Here is a 16,575-nt window from a genome sequence, read left to right on the forward strand (position 1 = left end):
ACATAGATGATTGTACATAAATTCTGGGGTACAAAGTTGAATATCATTGCCCATGTGCAATATGTGATGCTCAAATAGGATGATGAAATTTTGGAAATAGAGATAGTAGTTACATACACCATCATGAATGTAATTAAGTCCATGCAATTGTATGTTTAAAAATGCTTAAAATGGAAATTCTTATCTGTGTTTTATCACAATTAAAATCTATTTTTCAATTTTTTTTAAAGTTAAAAAGAAAATAAAATGTAACTTAAAAAAGAGAAGGTAAGATACACAATTTTATCCTGATAATAAAGCCTCTAACATGGAAGTGGAGATGGGGTGTGGAGGTCCTAGGAAGGTTCACAATCACACATTTAAGTGCTATAAATTAGGGGCGACATAGTGGAACAAACAGCACTTTTCTAGTGCCTGTTTGTCAAAGTGAAACCAAAAGGAGGGACATGACTCTGCAGCTCAGCATGAATCACGGCGTGGATTCAGAATCCTGGGAACTGGAAAGAAGACGGTGCTGTGTTGTCACTTCTAGGACATCAGCAACCAGCGTTTGTGGCAGTGGCAGTGGAGTAGCAGAGAGGCCTGCATTTTTTGTCTAGCGGGGTCTGTGCTGGTGTCCACTGGAATTGGTGGCCAGGATGTATTAATTGAGCACAACTGAGATAATAAGGCCCCCTCCCCCAAGTTCTCTGGCAGAGGGGAAGCTGCCACATCAGTGACAGGTGCATCAGAGAGAAGAAGAATATGTGCATAGTCACTTGTTTGGAAGCACACATACCTTTTTGGAATATACCAGAAATAGTTTTGATAAAGAAAAATGTGATGCTTTGCATGTAGCTAAAGGACCTGAAATAATAGGTAGATATCAGAACCAGAGAGGTTCTGTTTATTATGGTCAAAGTGACCCCAAAATGATATCCCTACCTGGGTTGCCTTTCTATATTTTTCTTATCCTCTAGCACTAGCTGTTTCCTTCCTTGTCAGTGAAGTCCCCTCTCTAACCACACCCCAATCCCACTCCTGTGTGCTCTTATTACTTTTATTATCTAGTTGCTCCTTTGGCACCTGCCATACACTGCCCTTCGTTTCAAACTGTGTGTTTGCCCATTTGTCTGTTGCCTATCTTAATGTATATATCTGCTTCCCTTTAGTCCATCTGCTCTCTGCTGTCTTTCTACCTGGTTGTGTGTTTGTATATATTGATTTTTTAAAAAATTTTTAGTCCCTTGAGATGTGAGACCACCTCTTCATTTCCTCCAGCCTTGATTAGAGTTGAAGCTCAAAAATGTTCATGAATATAAATAAACGTAATGACACAGAATCTTTTTGGGGGGATTGTACTCTTTTTTATAATGCTTAATGATCAAGATCAGAATCTTTTAAATTACATGCAATAAATTCTGGGCAAGTGCTTTCCTACAGCTTAATGCAATTTAAGTATTTAAACATCATTAATGCCAAATTATACTGTATTTATCAAGCCAGGTTTTGACAAACACTGAGCTAAATAAGGCATCGTGCTCAATTATTTATTCCTTAAGTTTCTGAATTAAATGTGCCATCCTTTTGTCTTAAGTTATAAGCCATTTGTGATTATTTTTGAAATGCTTATTTTAAAATAGAAGAAAACTTCCCATGCAAGCATTTTCTTTCCTCAGGGAAAGGAATTTGTGTCTAGGCAAGAACAGATGTATGCTCCCTGATTCTCCTAGGATATTTACTGTGAATGGAATTTCGAGGGTTTTTCACCCCCTTCTTGTAGGCAGTCCTTTTTCATCTTTTATCAAACAATTCAGCTCATGTGTTATGTATGGCCTTCTGGAACTTGAGTTTTATTTTAATGTTTGAAGTGTACATTAGAATTTCCCAACCATGAATTGATGAAAATGGCAGCCTTTAGGAACTCCCACAGAGGAAACAGATGACTGACTCTGATGAAAACAGTCTAAAAATGCACACAGGATGGAAGAATTAGGACTGGTCAGGATGATGATGACGATTGTCTGGAGAGGTAGCAGCAGGTAGCAAATAGTCACCAGGGGATAAGGAGCAGGTTAAGGTGGGCTGCTTTTGGGTTTGATCCTAGGTTTCAATGTTCAACGTCTTCCAACCTGATTAAGAGTTATCAAGAGAGAACACAGTAAAAGCTAGTATATCATTGGTGTAGACAGAAGATTTAAATTTAAAGTATTTAAGTTTCATTTCTACACTGCCTCTACCACATTTTTCAAAAGCTCTAGATTTAAATTCAGTCAACTAATATAAATTAAATAATTAAAGTGGTATAAGTTTGAGATCGGAGGGAACTAGTTTATAAGAATATTAGATTAAGCTGGGAGGTGCAGTGGAAAAAGTGTCTTATAGAAGCTGGGGTTTTTAATCCTTTTTCTTTTTTTTTTTTTTTTTTCCTTTTGCAATTTGCTTTTTTTTTTTTTTTGTGAAGTCTTAACTTTTAAAGATTCTCTTTCCTCATGGATCTGGTGAGGTCTTAATGGAACACAATGTCTACCACTGGCCTTGGCAATCAAGATACAAAGGAAAGTTCTAGGAGTAAGTTTATCTGAGGGCAAATTTCATGGGAAATTTCTTATTAAAAATGTAGCCCTGGGCTGGCCGCGTGGCTCACTGGGGAGAGTGCAGCACTGATAGCGCTGAGGCCACAGGTTCGGATCCTATATAGGGATGGCCGGTGCGCTCACTGGCTGAGTGTGGTGCAGACAACACCTAGCCAAGGGTAACGATCTCCTTACCAGTCAAAAAAAAAAAAAAAAAAAAAAATGCAGCCCTGTTACAAGAATGATATGGTTTTGCCAAGGAGAGAGAAGGACATAAAATGGGGGAAAGACAGTTTTCAAAGTAAATCATACCAACTTCCCTATGTTTAGAGATTCAGCATTAACTGGTGTTCCATTTTTAATTTACTTCATTTCCCACAAGGCCTGAATTAGTACTTTCTAGTTCCATTTACCTGTTCTCCAATAACACCTAATTTTTTTATCTAATTCCAAGTGTTAAAATGGAGGCTTCATGGCTATCTATGATGGGGTAGTAAATGAAATAATTCCTGCACTGGAATTAGCCACAATTCCATCCCAGTCCTGATATCTTAATCTTTCTAGATTTCTTCAAATGCGTCTATTCTATGTTTCTATTTATTATATTTCTTGCACTGGTTCTATCTCTAGAATAAGGGCTTTGTCTATTCTCTCTTCTCTATGCTCCGTCATGAGATTTGGGCAAGGAACACACTGTCGGCTGACTGGACCACCACAATCGGATGAGCCTTGTGTGTGTAGACGTGCTTGTCTGGCCTCGGTGAACTAGACTAGGATAGAATTATGAATTGTTCTCCTTGTACACTGGCGAAGCTCCTGATGCAAAAAGCAGTCCTGAAAGGATTTCGAGCTCAGGTTTCCAAAAATTCCCCAGAGACCAAACCTAGAATGCCCACTAATAACTTGGTTAATGACTCATGAAACTCTTAATAAAATTACTGAACCAATAAGAAATGATGGGCAGAGAGACTCAGTATGTGCAATGTGATATTACTCATTTTATCCCTGAAATACTTGATGACAAATGAGTTCTTTCCTCCATCCCATTACTTTTACTTCTCCTCCTTTTCTTCCCAACTGGATAGATTCTATGTGCCAGAAGCATGGCAAGGATTTAAGATGCAAAGAGTGAAGAAGAGATGGTCTCTGCCTAAAAGTGTCTCATGTGTGAAACAGCTAACATGCAGTGTCATCCTCTCAGTGACAGAGACGCAGGAATTACTCAAAGCCCAAATACTTGAAAGCGATGAGATGCCCAGAGGGGCTACACCAAGCTAACTCCCATAAGAAAGGAGAAGGTCTGTGCAGCCTAAGCAAATAAAAGAAGCTTCTAAAAAAAATGTGTTAAACCTTGCCGAGGGAAGTCAATTAAAGTTATGCACCATATTATGGGAGGACGTGTCTCTTATCCTGAAAAGGCTTAGGGAGGTTTCTTACCATTCCATGGAATGGCCCATAGAAAGAATCACATTGGGGTCACCAAAATGTGGCAAATATTGAAGCAGAGACGATAATGAACTACTCGGAGAAAATGGCAGTTGCAACCAAGGGACTTGGAGCGACCATTCACTAAGCTAGTGACGGCCAGGAGTCAAAGTGCAATGGATATTTATTATGAAAGCTGTGGGAAAAGTAAGTGAGCAGGGACAAAGGAGGGGGAGCCCCTGGAGAAGAACCTCCAGAAATTTTATTGGGATAGACTCTACTGCATACTCCCTTGAGTTCAAGGATGCAGCAGTCTCCCACAGCTGGTGTCATCTTGAGAAACACTGTGTGCAGCAGCACATCCCACATGGGTACTGGCACCATGTGTCTCTTCTGGCTGTGGCCAGAGGTCATGGCTGTCCTCTTAGCAGAACACATCACAAGATATTAACCCTCTACAATACAGAAATGCCAACAAGCAATCCTAAGGCAGTGTACGAAGTGCTCTAACAGAATGAACATAATTAAGATGCTATAACATTGTAGAGGACTGTCTACTTCGGGGTGTCTGGAAATTAAGGAAGGCTTCACAATGGCGGTTAATTCTGAATTGGAGATTGAAGATTGAGGAAGAGTTCACCTGGACCAAAGAGAAGAAAGTACATTTTAGTATGAGAGAATAAGTTATTCGTGGACATGTTGATATGACATGGTGTGTCTCCATGTCATATTAGAGACCTAGAGGTGATTGAGTCTAATTGGAACATTTGAGTTTAGGTAGGATCAGGTAATGAGGCAGAGACAGACAGGAGCTATAGGAAGGTCTCAGAAGTTTGTGTTTGCATCTCGATCAAGAGATTTTATAGTCGCCTTTGCATTATAGAGAATTACTGCAGTGGGTTTGGCTGGCTGTTCATCTCCACTACCTCTAGTTAACCTTGGGTTTTGCCCTTATGGTTGTCAGCAGTCCTATTTGCATCTTTAGCACAACTTCTCATTCGTTTAACTGACTCATCCTGTGCTCTGAAACTTCACCTCTGAAATCTCTCAGGAGGATTTATTCCAGAACTTCCTCACCTCTGGTTTAGGATCTCAATCAACACAAGAATGATGTGACCTTGATTTTTATATGCATACTTAACTCTGATTTCATTACTCTTTGAGTGTCATCATTTTGTGGCCTAGTGTGCACTTTGCATACAAAAGTATAGCTTGAATTAAAGTTTATTTTCAACTTTGATCACCCTTTCAGGACATAGGCTATTAAGAGCAATTCAGCATTTCTAATAAATAACAGTAAAGTGGAACCTACATTTTTGGATGTAATTCAGAAAGTAGAAAGAAGCTTCTATTTATATAATCCTGTATCAGAAACTCTGTTAATATATAATGTGCGAATCACGAAGGCAATGCTGTGTTTTGTCCTAATTAGTGAAAAGCAGAAGCAGCATCATATTCGAAGGAGTTTGAGACTTTTTCTCTTAGTTTTACTTTTGGAGTATTTAATTTTCAGATACTACCAAGGTGTTAGAAGAATTCCTAGTTAAACTAACATCTTAGGATCTGTCAAGATGGTTCATTTTTCTATAAACTTTTGTTTTTCTGTCTTGTCACTCTTAAGAAAAAAGGGGATAAAAACTAAACCAGGAATGAGCACAGCAAGGTGGAGAGCAAAGGGATGCTGGTTAAAGAGCAGTAGCAGTTGACCAAGCCCTAAATAAATTAGTATTGAATGCACTTAAGAGCAAAGCACAGAGAAAGATTTTCTTAAGGGTCATACCCCAAAAAACACTGACTTGTGGTAAGAAAATGGATGTCTTGTCAGTTACAGTAAATATAATCAATTGAATGAGTTCAAGTTCTAGGTTTTACTGATTTGAGGAGAATAATAAGGTCACTTAAATATTAAGGCTAAATTGCACTCTGAGCCTCCATTTGAAAAAGTAAGGATTCTGTGCCCTGTTCACCATTCTTTTTCCCCCTTGAAAGGTTGATGGTATTTTTGTTCAAATCACTTCATAAAAGGGCCTTGTTTCTGCCTCTTCTGACGATGCCAGGTCAATAACACTATTGTTCATACCAAGGCCCTGCCATCCAAATCTCACTAGAGACATTCTGTACTCCACGCTGGTGGAAATAAAGTGCCCTTTCCAAACATGGAGTTTTAGAGCAGCCCTCATAAAAATAGTCCCTTTAGTCTTAGGCTTTTCTCTCTCTCTCCCTTGGGTGCAGAGTCAGGCCTGGAGGTGGTTGGAGCAAGATAGCATGTCACCCCTGACTTCTCTTCCTCCTCCTCATCTCTTCTTCAGGATGACCTTGCATGAGCAAAACAACACAGAAACCTTCCTCTTCCCTTTAGCATCAACAAAGGTCTTCGTGCAGATAGAGATGCGTTCATGGGGATGGAGTCTGGGTGGTGGGCTCTACCTAACTCACCTTTCTAGCTGGTAGTTATTAAGGTAGAACATTAAGTGTTTGACAGTCACAATTTCCAAGGGAATGCCCCACTGTTGATCAAATTGACTTTCAGATGATAGAATTTTATTTTTTCAGAGTCCTGTTTTATAAGAAGTACAACCTAGAGAATAATTTCATTGTTTTAAAATATTCAAATTATGAAAATATTCAGATACAAAAAGAACAGAGACTAATATAACAGATGCCTCTCCTTCCCCTCTAAAAAATAACCATTATACTTTTTTCTTTTTTAGTAACCATTATATTTAAGGTGGCACATATCCTTTCTTCAGAACATTGTATGAACATATAAAATTGCGTATATGTTTAAATTATGCATAGTACTTTTTAATGTGTTTTTATATTTCTCACAAATTATATTTTCAGTTTGCTTTGCACACTCCAACTTTGACTTTTTCACTTTAATATATTGGGTGTCCTGATTCACATCCCCAAGTCTGTTTTTTTTCCCATCTGGATGTATTGCCCATGCATCTGGAGTAAGCACCTCACAGTGGATCCCTTGAGTTAAAGGATTCAAAATAGGGATGGGGTATAGCCTATTGAGAGAGCTCCCTTAAGGCAATTATTTTCATTCTTAGGTTTTGCAGAATTTTCTTTTTAACTCTTAGAATATACAACCTTACAAAAAACAACTGTAACCATAGCAGCACAAAGACATTCTTGTGACGCCAATGTACAATTACTCAGCCATCCTAATCAGCATCTCTTTAGAAGTCAATATTTGGCTATACTCTAGATAATACCCCAACTCAACTTACTGTTTGAGACTGGAAAGACTCATTTTACTAGATTTGGTTAAAGTTTTCACCAAAATGATATGAACCCATTTGAACTCATCTGCAGTAGAAGGATTCCCTTTTTTCTACATGCTCGGAAGATTAATATTATCATGCTTTAATTAGTTTGCCCATTTGACAGGTTATAAGATATTTCATTGTTTACATTGTAATTCTGCCTATTATTAGTGAAGCTCAGCATCTTATTGTGTACTTATCAGTAATAGGAATTTCTTTTCTGTGATTTAAATGTATTAATTTTGTCAATTTTTCTATTTTTTTTTTCTTATTTGTAGGAGTATTCTATGTGCATGTAGGAGTACTAACCTTTTACCAATTTTACAGCAGGGACAAACAATTTTAGGCATCTGAGGTGCTACCCGATGGTATAATATAAATCTGCACAATCATTGACGCTCACAACTATAGCAGCGTCGACAGCAAATAGAATGGAATTAATATAATTCAGAATCTTCAGTTTAAGAAAAGAAGGGAATTTGTCGTTTTGTTTAAGAAAGATTGTCATTTCCAAATGCAAAATACATACAAAAATATTTTCATGCTCAAGGAGGTCAATTTTAATTATCTATATTATTCAGTCATGTAAAAAAGTTTATTCCCAACACAAATGGATAACTGAAATTGCTTGAGTTTAAGGCAGTGGTTTCTTAGAAATTTAGTTTTATTTGATTTATATTTATGGTAATACAGCTCAATATTCCCCAAATTCTTTTCATCTAAATGCAGTTCAAAAGTCCAAATGAAAAATTCAAATCATATACAGAACCCATATTACTAATTCAGGCACAGAAGGAAATTCACCCCATGCATTTGGTTTTGATAATTTCTATTACAAGAATGATGAGTCTGTTTTCCTCTAACTCTCCTCCATTTTTTTTTTATTATTAAAGAAGTTTGACTCTTCCCGATAGAAATGCATTTTTCTAGGAATGTTTTATCTTGAATATGCTGACCCTAGAGAATAAAGTAATTTAGCAGAGTTTCTCACACCAGGGGTTAAAATGGATGTTCAAGTGTCCACAGAGGATGAACATGAGTATAAAGATGAAGCAGGTATGAAAGTTCAGAAATGGAAATAGATGAATGATGTTTTAATTTTATTGTCCTTGTGAATAAAATGAATTGTGCTTTTGGCTTTCATTGGCCATATGATTTGATTGTTCCAAGATAACAGCTGAGAAAATTGAATTATAATTTTTGAGGATCAGTGAATCAGCAGCATTTTTTAAGTAGTCAGTGGAAGTATTCCAGACATTCCTCTGAGTTTACTTTCCACAAACTTCCAGAGTGTTTGCAGGTGCCCCTGTGAAGAGATAGGTGCCAGCATTTTGAAAACATATTCGCATCTTCTTTAACATCAAGGTGATCCTGGTAAAATAGAACAATTTACCTTTGATCCCATTGGTCTTCTCTTTCCATAGGTCTCTCTGCTGGTGTGTCCTGCGGTTTCCCTCTTTCCTCTTTCACAGTGCTCCACAGCCTCCCCGAACAGGTCTCAAATCCTGCATTCCTGACAAAAGTGGAATGGATTGGATCATTTCATTCACAGTTTATTATGAAGCTACATAGGTTAAGGTCCGCTACTCACCAGCTATGATTATATCATCTGATATTAAACATTTTTGATATTTTCTAAGGGCCAGATTCCATCCAATACTTTTGTATGCATTATTCTTCTGAATCCTGAGGTAGAAACTTATTATAGTTCATAGACAAAGAAGTAGATTTAGGAGGGTTAAGAAAGCTTTGCCAAGGTTTCACAGCCCGTAACTGGCAGAAGTGGAACTCAACTCAGGTTGGGATAACATGAAATCTGTATTCCTACAGTATACCACACTACCTTGGGTAGGTTTTAAACGTTTCTCTTTTGCAAATCATCACCATGCATGGAGTAACAGTTTGGTTTTCCTGCTGAGGTAAGTGGCACAAAAAACACTAAATTGGACAGATGGGCACCCTGCTCCCCTGGACCATTGGAATGCATGGAGGACTGCCACCTTGCTCAGAGGCCGGAGTGAAAGAGAGAGAGATTGCCTAACCCAGTGCTTTTCACTCTGTTTCACCCAGTGATGCCACGCTTTGCTGAACAAGTAGAGGTTGCCATTGAAGCCCTGAGTGCCAACGTCCCCCAACCATTTGAGGAGAATGAGTTTATCGATGCCTCTCGCCTGGTATATGACGGTGTTCGGGACATCAGGAAGGCTGTGCTGATGATCAGGGTAGGTGAGGCCTCTGTAGCTCAGAGCTGATCAGAGCTTCTGGTAGGGACCCTAAAGAGTTAACTGTCTTATTTTTTTATTACTCAGTTTAACTTGGTAAGCTGTTTGGCGCTTTACTTAATCAGACAAGGTAGACTCTTTACTTATAAAGGGGTGAGTGAACTCAGCAAGCCCAGATTAGCACCGAATATCCTAACGTGTGATGCCCTGCCTGCTTATTGCATGCATTATTTCCTAAATTTCATACAGACTTAGGGGTGCCCCTGCTGTTTTCCATTTGTGCCTCTTGCTAACACTGTCTTCTCATCAGGATCAGAAAGTAATGGGCTGAAATGAGATAAAGATTACCCAGCTTAGTAATGTTCATAATAATAATAATGATAATAGTTATTATGATGGAAATATAAACTGATACATTATTATATTCTCCTTATAAAAATAATTCAGACATTATAAATAGGGCTAGATAAGCTTACACCAAACCTTTCCCCATTAGCCACCCCACTATCTTCCCATCCTCAGACTTCTGTTGTCAGGTAGGTGTGAGTCTTCCAAACCATTGTCTAAGTAATTATATATAAACACAGGCCTAGAAAATATGTGTTATAGTTAATTTGTAAACTCATGTAGTATCATTTGCTGCTTGAATTGTTCACCCACAATGTGCCTTCATCTATCTCTGTTAAGACACGTAGCTTACTTCATTCCATTTAACTGCTGCATAATATTCCATCCTAAGATGAATTTTTTTTCTTCTTAACCTTACCAATAGCATACTACTTAGCATAGCAGTGTTAGCCACTTTTATTAGCCATAGATCTCTTTTTATCAAATAGACTACATATGCAAAAGTGCAATTCTTGTCAAAGATACATTTATGGCTATTGTGCTGAGGTCATCAATTATAATATGAGATGGGGCTTCTAAAGTGCTAATCCCAAGAGCATGATGTCCAATAGAAATATAACAGGAGCTGTACTTGTAATTTTAGATTTTCCAGTAGATATATTTTTTTAAAAAGAAAAAAAGAAAAAAAGACGTGAAATTAATTGTAATTTTAATATTTTATTTAACCAAATATATCCAAAATATTATTTCACCATGTGGCACTAGCCACGTTTAAAGTGCTCAGTAGCTCCATATGTAGCTAGTGGACACTGTATAGGACAGGGCAGCCCTAGACCACATCTTTACCCTCATTCTCACCCTCAACCTACACAGTTTTCTCCCTCTGAGGCTGATCAATGAAACCATGAAGCATCTGCTGGGCTCACTTTGAAAATTTTCTCTCAGAGTGGTCACTGAGTACCTAAGCCATGCCCCCTTTCCTCCCCCACCTCAAAAAGACAAAAAAAAGAAAAAAAAAAAAACACTACAAGACAATAACAACCAACGAATTCATTTTTGTGTGTGTGGTGCCTCAGGTATTTCAAGACATATCTGTCCTTTAGGGATTTCATATATGGTGTTAATTCTCCTCCAAATCCTGCTATCTTTGAAGATATTCAGTCTAGGCATAGCCCTATCCACCTGTGGTATCCAGAACACAATGTTTCTGAAGTGATCTGAGCACCCTGGAATCGAGGATCACCAAAAAGAGTCTCTCTTTGCTCCTTATTGACATCCATGCTTCTCCTGAAATATCCACCAACTCCTTTTGTGAGACTCCTTTACACGCCATCTTCTGATCTTCTCATCTTTAAGTCAGCTTGACTATTTTCATGTTAATTATGTCTGTCTTTCATAATAATTCCATGATCAATTCAAAATGATCAGAGCATTCAGTAAGTTGTATCAGACAATATTAATTATACTTAACAATGGAGTATTCAAATTTGGAATTCTAGGACTGTCACAGTAATTTCCTGTTCTTTTAACTTGCCCATTTTATATATGTGAAACTGACCATCTTTCAAAGCCTGGCTCAAATATTCTCTCCCCACATTTTCTCCTTTAACAATAATGACCCTATTCTTTAACTACCTATATCTCTTTCAACTTGTTATTGTATTTATTACACTGTTTTATTTTAGTCTATTACTTGTTCCAGACTATGAAATTTTGGAAAGCAAAGACTGTCTTTTTTTCCTTCACTCTTGTGCTTTATCTGGTATACAGTCTAATACTGTGTGTGTGTGTGTGTGTGTGTGTGTGTGTGTGTGTGTGTGTGTGTGTGTGTGTGTGTGTGTGTGTGTGTGTGTGTGTGTGTGTGTGTGTGTGTGTGTGTGTGTGTGTGTGTGTGTGTGTGTGTGTGTGTGAGTGAGTGAGTGAGTGAGTGAGTGAGTGAGAGAGAGAGAGAGAGAGAGAGACCAAGGAAGATAGGAAGACGACAGAGAAAAAAGACCGGAGAATTGGAGGAGAGGAACAGGAAAGATAGTCAACCTTTTAAGCCCATTACAAATTAGATCATTTTTCCATTACAAACTAACTTGTGAAATAAGGTAAATAGACCATGAGAATTACATTTTCAAAGTATTTGACACTAAATCCCACTATAATCCTCAAGACATATTTCCTCTTTTGCCATTTTTCTGCTTTGTTAGCCTTTGCATTTTTGTGACAACCATTCATCTGGGAGGCTTAGGTTTATAGCCATTCATTCATTTATTCACTCATGAGCTGTAAAAAAAAAATACAATTTTAGATAAAATACCATATCTTTGTCACAAGAAGTATCATCCCTCCATCTCAATATTTCAAGTGGTTTGATCAGATGAATTCAAACCACTTAAAATTTAGGAAGAGAGAAATGTATACTATGTACAAATTTGTACACTATGTACAAATTGTACACTATTGTAAAAATCTTTATCCATTCAGTGCCCAAATGGCTTCATTTTGTACTTACATATTTTCTTGATTTTCTCTCTGAATATAATGATGAAGTCTACTTAAATAAAAAATAGACTGTTCTAAGTTAGGCAGAATGATAGTGAGACAAGTGGAGCTGTTTCTTCCCCAGCAAACCTGACCATGCCTCCTCTGAAAGTGTTGATTATACTTTGCAAAAGAAAGAAATCTTTTTTTTTCTTCAAAAATAGATGCAGAAAGGACCTTGAAAGTTCAAATCCTCCATCGCCTTGCCTCTCGGCACTCAATACATATTTAATGGTGATGTTGGTATCTGAGTGCTCCAGGCCAGCTGCAGGCAACCCTCTGAAGTAGACAAAGTTTGCCTTCCTGTATTCCAGCCTCCTCTTTCAGGACTGCACATCTCTGTTGGAGGAGGTCTGCTCTTCCCTGGTTTCATGAGACTCCATAAGTTTATTTTTTGTGATCTGTCAGGAATATAGGAATTTTCTGATTATTTCCACAAAATAGTTTTAAAAATGAATAGGTCAATCTGACAGACCTAAATAGTCAATTCTCATTATTTATAGTAGTTATGTTCTATAAATTCACTGTGAACACTAAATTAGTGAATACTAAACCATTCACTGCTCCTAGGGGAAATACAGAGTGAGGTTCCTATGAGTCCATGGTCACATTTTCATCAACTGATAATACACAACCTTGTTTTATGTGTATTTGTGTTTAAAGACACTTTATTGAATATGCACTGTTGATTTATTAACATTGAACTCACAGCCAACAGCACTAACTCCTGCTTGTGCAAAGCTTATCTAACACGTGTTTTCTCTGTATGGAACATTTCAGCTTCCTTGCACTTGGGAACACTAGACGACAAATCAACACTACTTTTGGGGGCCTTTTAAGTGGAGAAATCACAGACAAAAAGCCCAATAAATGCGACACTCAATAGACCTCAAAAAGGACACATATTTACAGTGTGAGAGCTTAACCAAAAAGAAAAAGCATTACGCTGTTTGACCTTAGCTGGGAACATGCACATTGGGGGACTCAAGTTTGTTTGTTTGTTTTTAAAAAAAGATGACCAGTAAGGGGATCTTAACCCTTGACTTGCTGTTGTCAGCACCACGCTCAGCCAGTTAGTGAACCGGCCATCCCTATATAGGGATCCGAACCCGTGGCCTTGGTGTCATCATCACCACACTCTCCCGAGTGAGCCATGGGCCGGCCTGGGGACTCAAGTTTTTTACACTCTGGGAATAACTACAAAAGCACCACGAGTATTGATATTTAGGATTACAAATTAATTTTAGCAAGAAGGCCAATTCACAAATAAGTCTGCAAATAATGAGGACCAAGTACATATTTAAGACACGAAGAGTTAAACATTTAGTGTTGGAAATTAAGATAAGCAGGTCGGGAAGAAAGTGGTGTTGTCGTGGTATCGGGAGATCTGTATTCAACAAAACAGTAGTTGCTTCTCATAAGAATGACCCTGAGAAATCTATAGTGATATTTCTCCGCTAAACTTTTGTTATTGGAACCTATTAATTTGGTTGTGTGTGATACTTTCAAAACCAGGGTAGAGAAATAATAGAGCCTGGGACAGGGTTCAGATGAAGGTCTATAGTTTAACATCAAGTCTCCCAAATTGTGTACTGAGGTGCCCTGGAGCATTGCAAGATATTTTAAAATTTAAAGGGTAACACATAGTCATCTCTTAGACTCTGTGTGAAATGTTAGCTGAAGGAAGCTCATGGTTTAAACATGAAGTTGGTACATATCTTTTGATGATATATATTTGTGAAACTAGGTTGTGGTGGGTACTGTGACAAAAAGCAATCTCAAGAATCAATGGGTGTCCATTTGAATTCTAAGGTGTGAGAAGGAGTGCAACGAACTACAGGTACTAATTTTTTAGGTCACAAAAATGGATAAGTTGATCAGACCAAACTGCTTAATCAGCAGAACTGTTAGGGGTTTTGTTGGTTTGTTTTTGTTTTTTTAGACTCGAGGCACCATGACAGCATTACTGAGACCATGAGGGTGTTGTGAAGCAGTAAAGTTTGGAATCTATAGCTTAGATTCAGTCTGGTAATGGTCTTAGATCAGTCTGCTAATGGTCCTTTCTGCACTTGTTTTCTTATCTGCAAATGATGACAAATATTACTACAGCTATAAAGGACTAGCAAAGACCTGGCACTTAGTAGGTTCCCAAGAAATTTTTTTTTTCCTCATCCTGCTAGGATAAAGTTTATATTTATGCAATCAATTAATGTAATAGAATTTGTTAAATAAGTCAACAACTTTATCACAAAATTGTAGAAATTGGAGTCAGAGTATTTGTCATAGCTAGAAAATGAAGAGTTGAAAGACTTTAGAAATTAGTTATGTGACAAAATTTATTTACTTAGTATGATTGTCCTTACTCAGTCACCATGGGCCTCTGAGGTCTCTAGTTTTGTTTCCTTAGCTCAATTAATTAGAAATTATTAAGTATAGTTAAAAAAATATTGGTAATTCAATCTTGGTCATTCATCTATCAAATATTTGTTGAATATTTACTAGATGCCCCATATTATTGGAGCTGCCCTAAATACAGAGGTGAACAAAGTAGATAAAAGTCCCTATCCTTTTGGCATTTGTATTTCTTTGGGGGGAGATAGAGAATAAATTAGTAAATACAAGGTGTACTGCCAAATATTGTGCCATGGAAAAAGCCAAGGTGGAGTATGGATTTTATAAAGGGTGACATTTGAGAAGAGACTTGGAGGTGGAGGAAGAAACAAGCCATAAAGGTACTTGGGGGGAGCATGTTTTATGCATCTGGAATGGCAAGTGCAAAGGCCAGAGTTGGTAGCTGGGTTGGAGGCCTAAGGACTGCACTGGATGAGATGGGAGCTAATGGAGGACTCTGAGCAGAGGAATAACATGATTGATTTAGGATCTTACAGGGACCACCCTGGCTATGCTGGAGAGCTTAGATTGCTTGGGGCAAAGCAGATGCAGCATCAGTTAGGAGCCTCCAGAGGAAATTAGGCTATAAATGCTGGTGGCCAACCACTCCTGACTAGGGAGATTTTTATTTTATTCTATTTTATTTTAATATAGACTGTAGGATATCTCTTTTCTGTTGTTTTTGGTTTTGTTTGTTTGGTTCTTTTGTGGGGGGTGGTGGTGGCTGATTCGTACAGAGATCTAAACCCTTGACCTGGAGATCTCTTTTCTAGTCTGCAACCCATCTCAGTGCTGTAGAGCTCTGATGGAAAGTCCTTCCTCATGCATCATGCAAACTTTCTCTCCTGTATTTCCATCCTCCTTCAAATAAAACTCCCACATACATTTGAGCCTCTTCTTTAAATGGTCCTTGCTACATTTTACTCATGTAAAATGAAGGTGAAATGATTCTGAATCCTTTGACATTTTCTAATTTTGCTTCTCTATAGAGGTTGACCTAGAAGAGACTGAGCACCAGAGGCAGTTGTTTTACAACCGACAGATGGTGTGACCCTGGACAAGTCATGCAATCTTCTTGAGCCACTATAATAGGTGCAATTTACTCTTATACACTCAGAGGGGAGAGATTTTAGAGGCTAAATAGTTTAATTGTGCCATTTTACAGATAAGACCCACTTTTACAGTCTAACAGTTAGATAGTAGTAGAACTAGCAAACCAGGAGCAGACCCAAAGTAGATTTTGTTTGTTGTGGAAAGGCCTTCCCTGGAGAGCAGAACTGAGGCTTGACCCTCATTCTCTAGCCTCCAGTCCAGGGAACTATACATTTTGTTGATTACTTTACCTTATAAAACCATCTAATAATACAAGCCTAAATCTCCCTGTGCCCATTTGCAGATCTTCTGTAATTTTTCATGTCTCTTTTAATTTATGGAGGTCCTTGACCAGCTGACAAATAAAACTCACACTTTTAAAAATGAGTTAAAAAATAACAGCATGAGTAGGAACATATCTACATGCAATTAAAAGTCTGCACATGTGCAGAACTATTTATATGGATGGCTTGGGTGGGTTTGCTGCATGTTTAAGGCTCATGAAAATATTTTAACTTCATCTATTCGCCTGGTAATATTTCTGATGGCTAAAATCATGAACTCTGGAACCCTTGGCTTGTTTTCCAGTTCTGCCACTTGCTAGGTGTGATACCTTAGAAAATTTACTGAACAACTCTAAGCCTGTTCACATATCTATAAATTGGGGATTCAATTTGTTTTATTAGGTTGTTGTAAAGATTAAATCCTTTAGCCAAATGCCTGTCCCCTCGTGGGTGG

At 37.8% G+C, this 16,575-nt stretch overlaps 1 protein-coding gene across 5 annotated transcripts in view; it reads left to right on the plus strand.

Annotated features, from left to right (window-relative positions):
* Window positions 1-16,575, plus strand: part of CTNNA2 (catenin alpha 2) — a 952,135-nt gene that overhangs the window by 878,197 nt on the left and 57,363 nt on the right. For all 5 annotated transcript variants that reach the window (XM_063078019.1, XM_063078018.1, XM_063078020.1 and 2 more), the window contains one exon: window positions 9,326-9,477. In XM_063078019.1, coding sequence (XP_062934089.1) covers window positions 9,326-9,477 — 152 coding nt within the window. The remainder of the gene's footprint in view (window positions 1-9,325; window positions 9,478-16,575) is intronic.

Source organism: Cynocephalus volans, chromosome 14 (genome assembly GCF_027409185.1).
Source record: "Cynocephalus volans isolate mCynVol1 chromosome 14, mCynVol1.pri, whole genome shotgun sequence".
Taxonomy (NCBI): domain Eukaryota; kingdom Metazoa; phylum Chordata; class Mammalia; order Dermoptera; family Cynocephalidae; genus Cynocephalus; species Cynocephalus volans.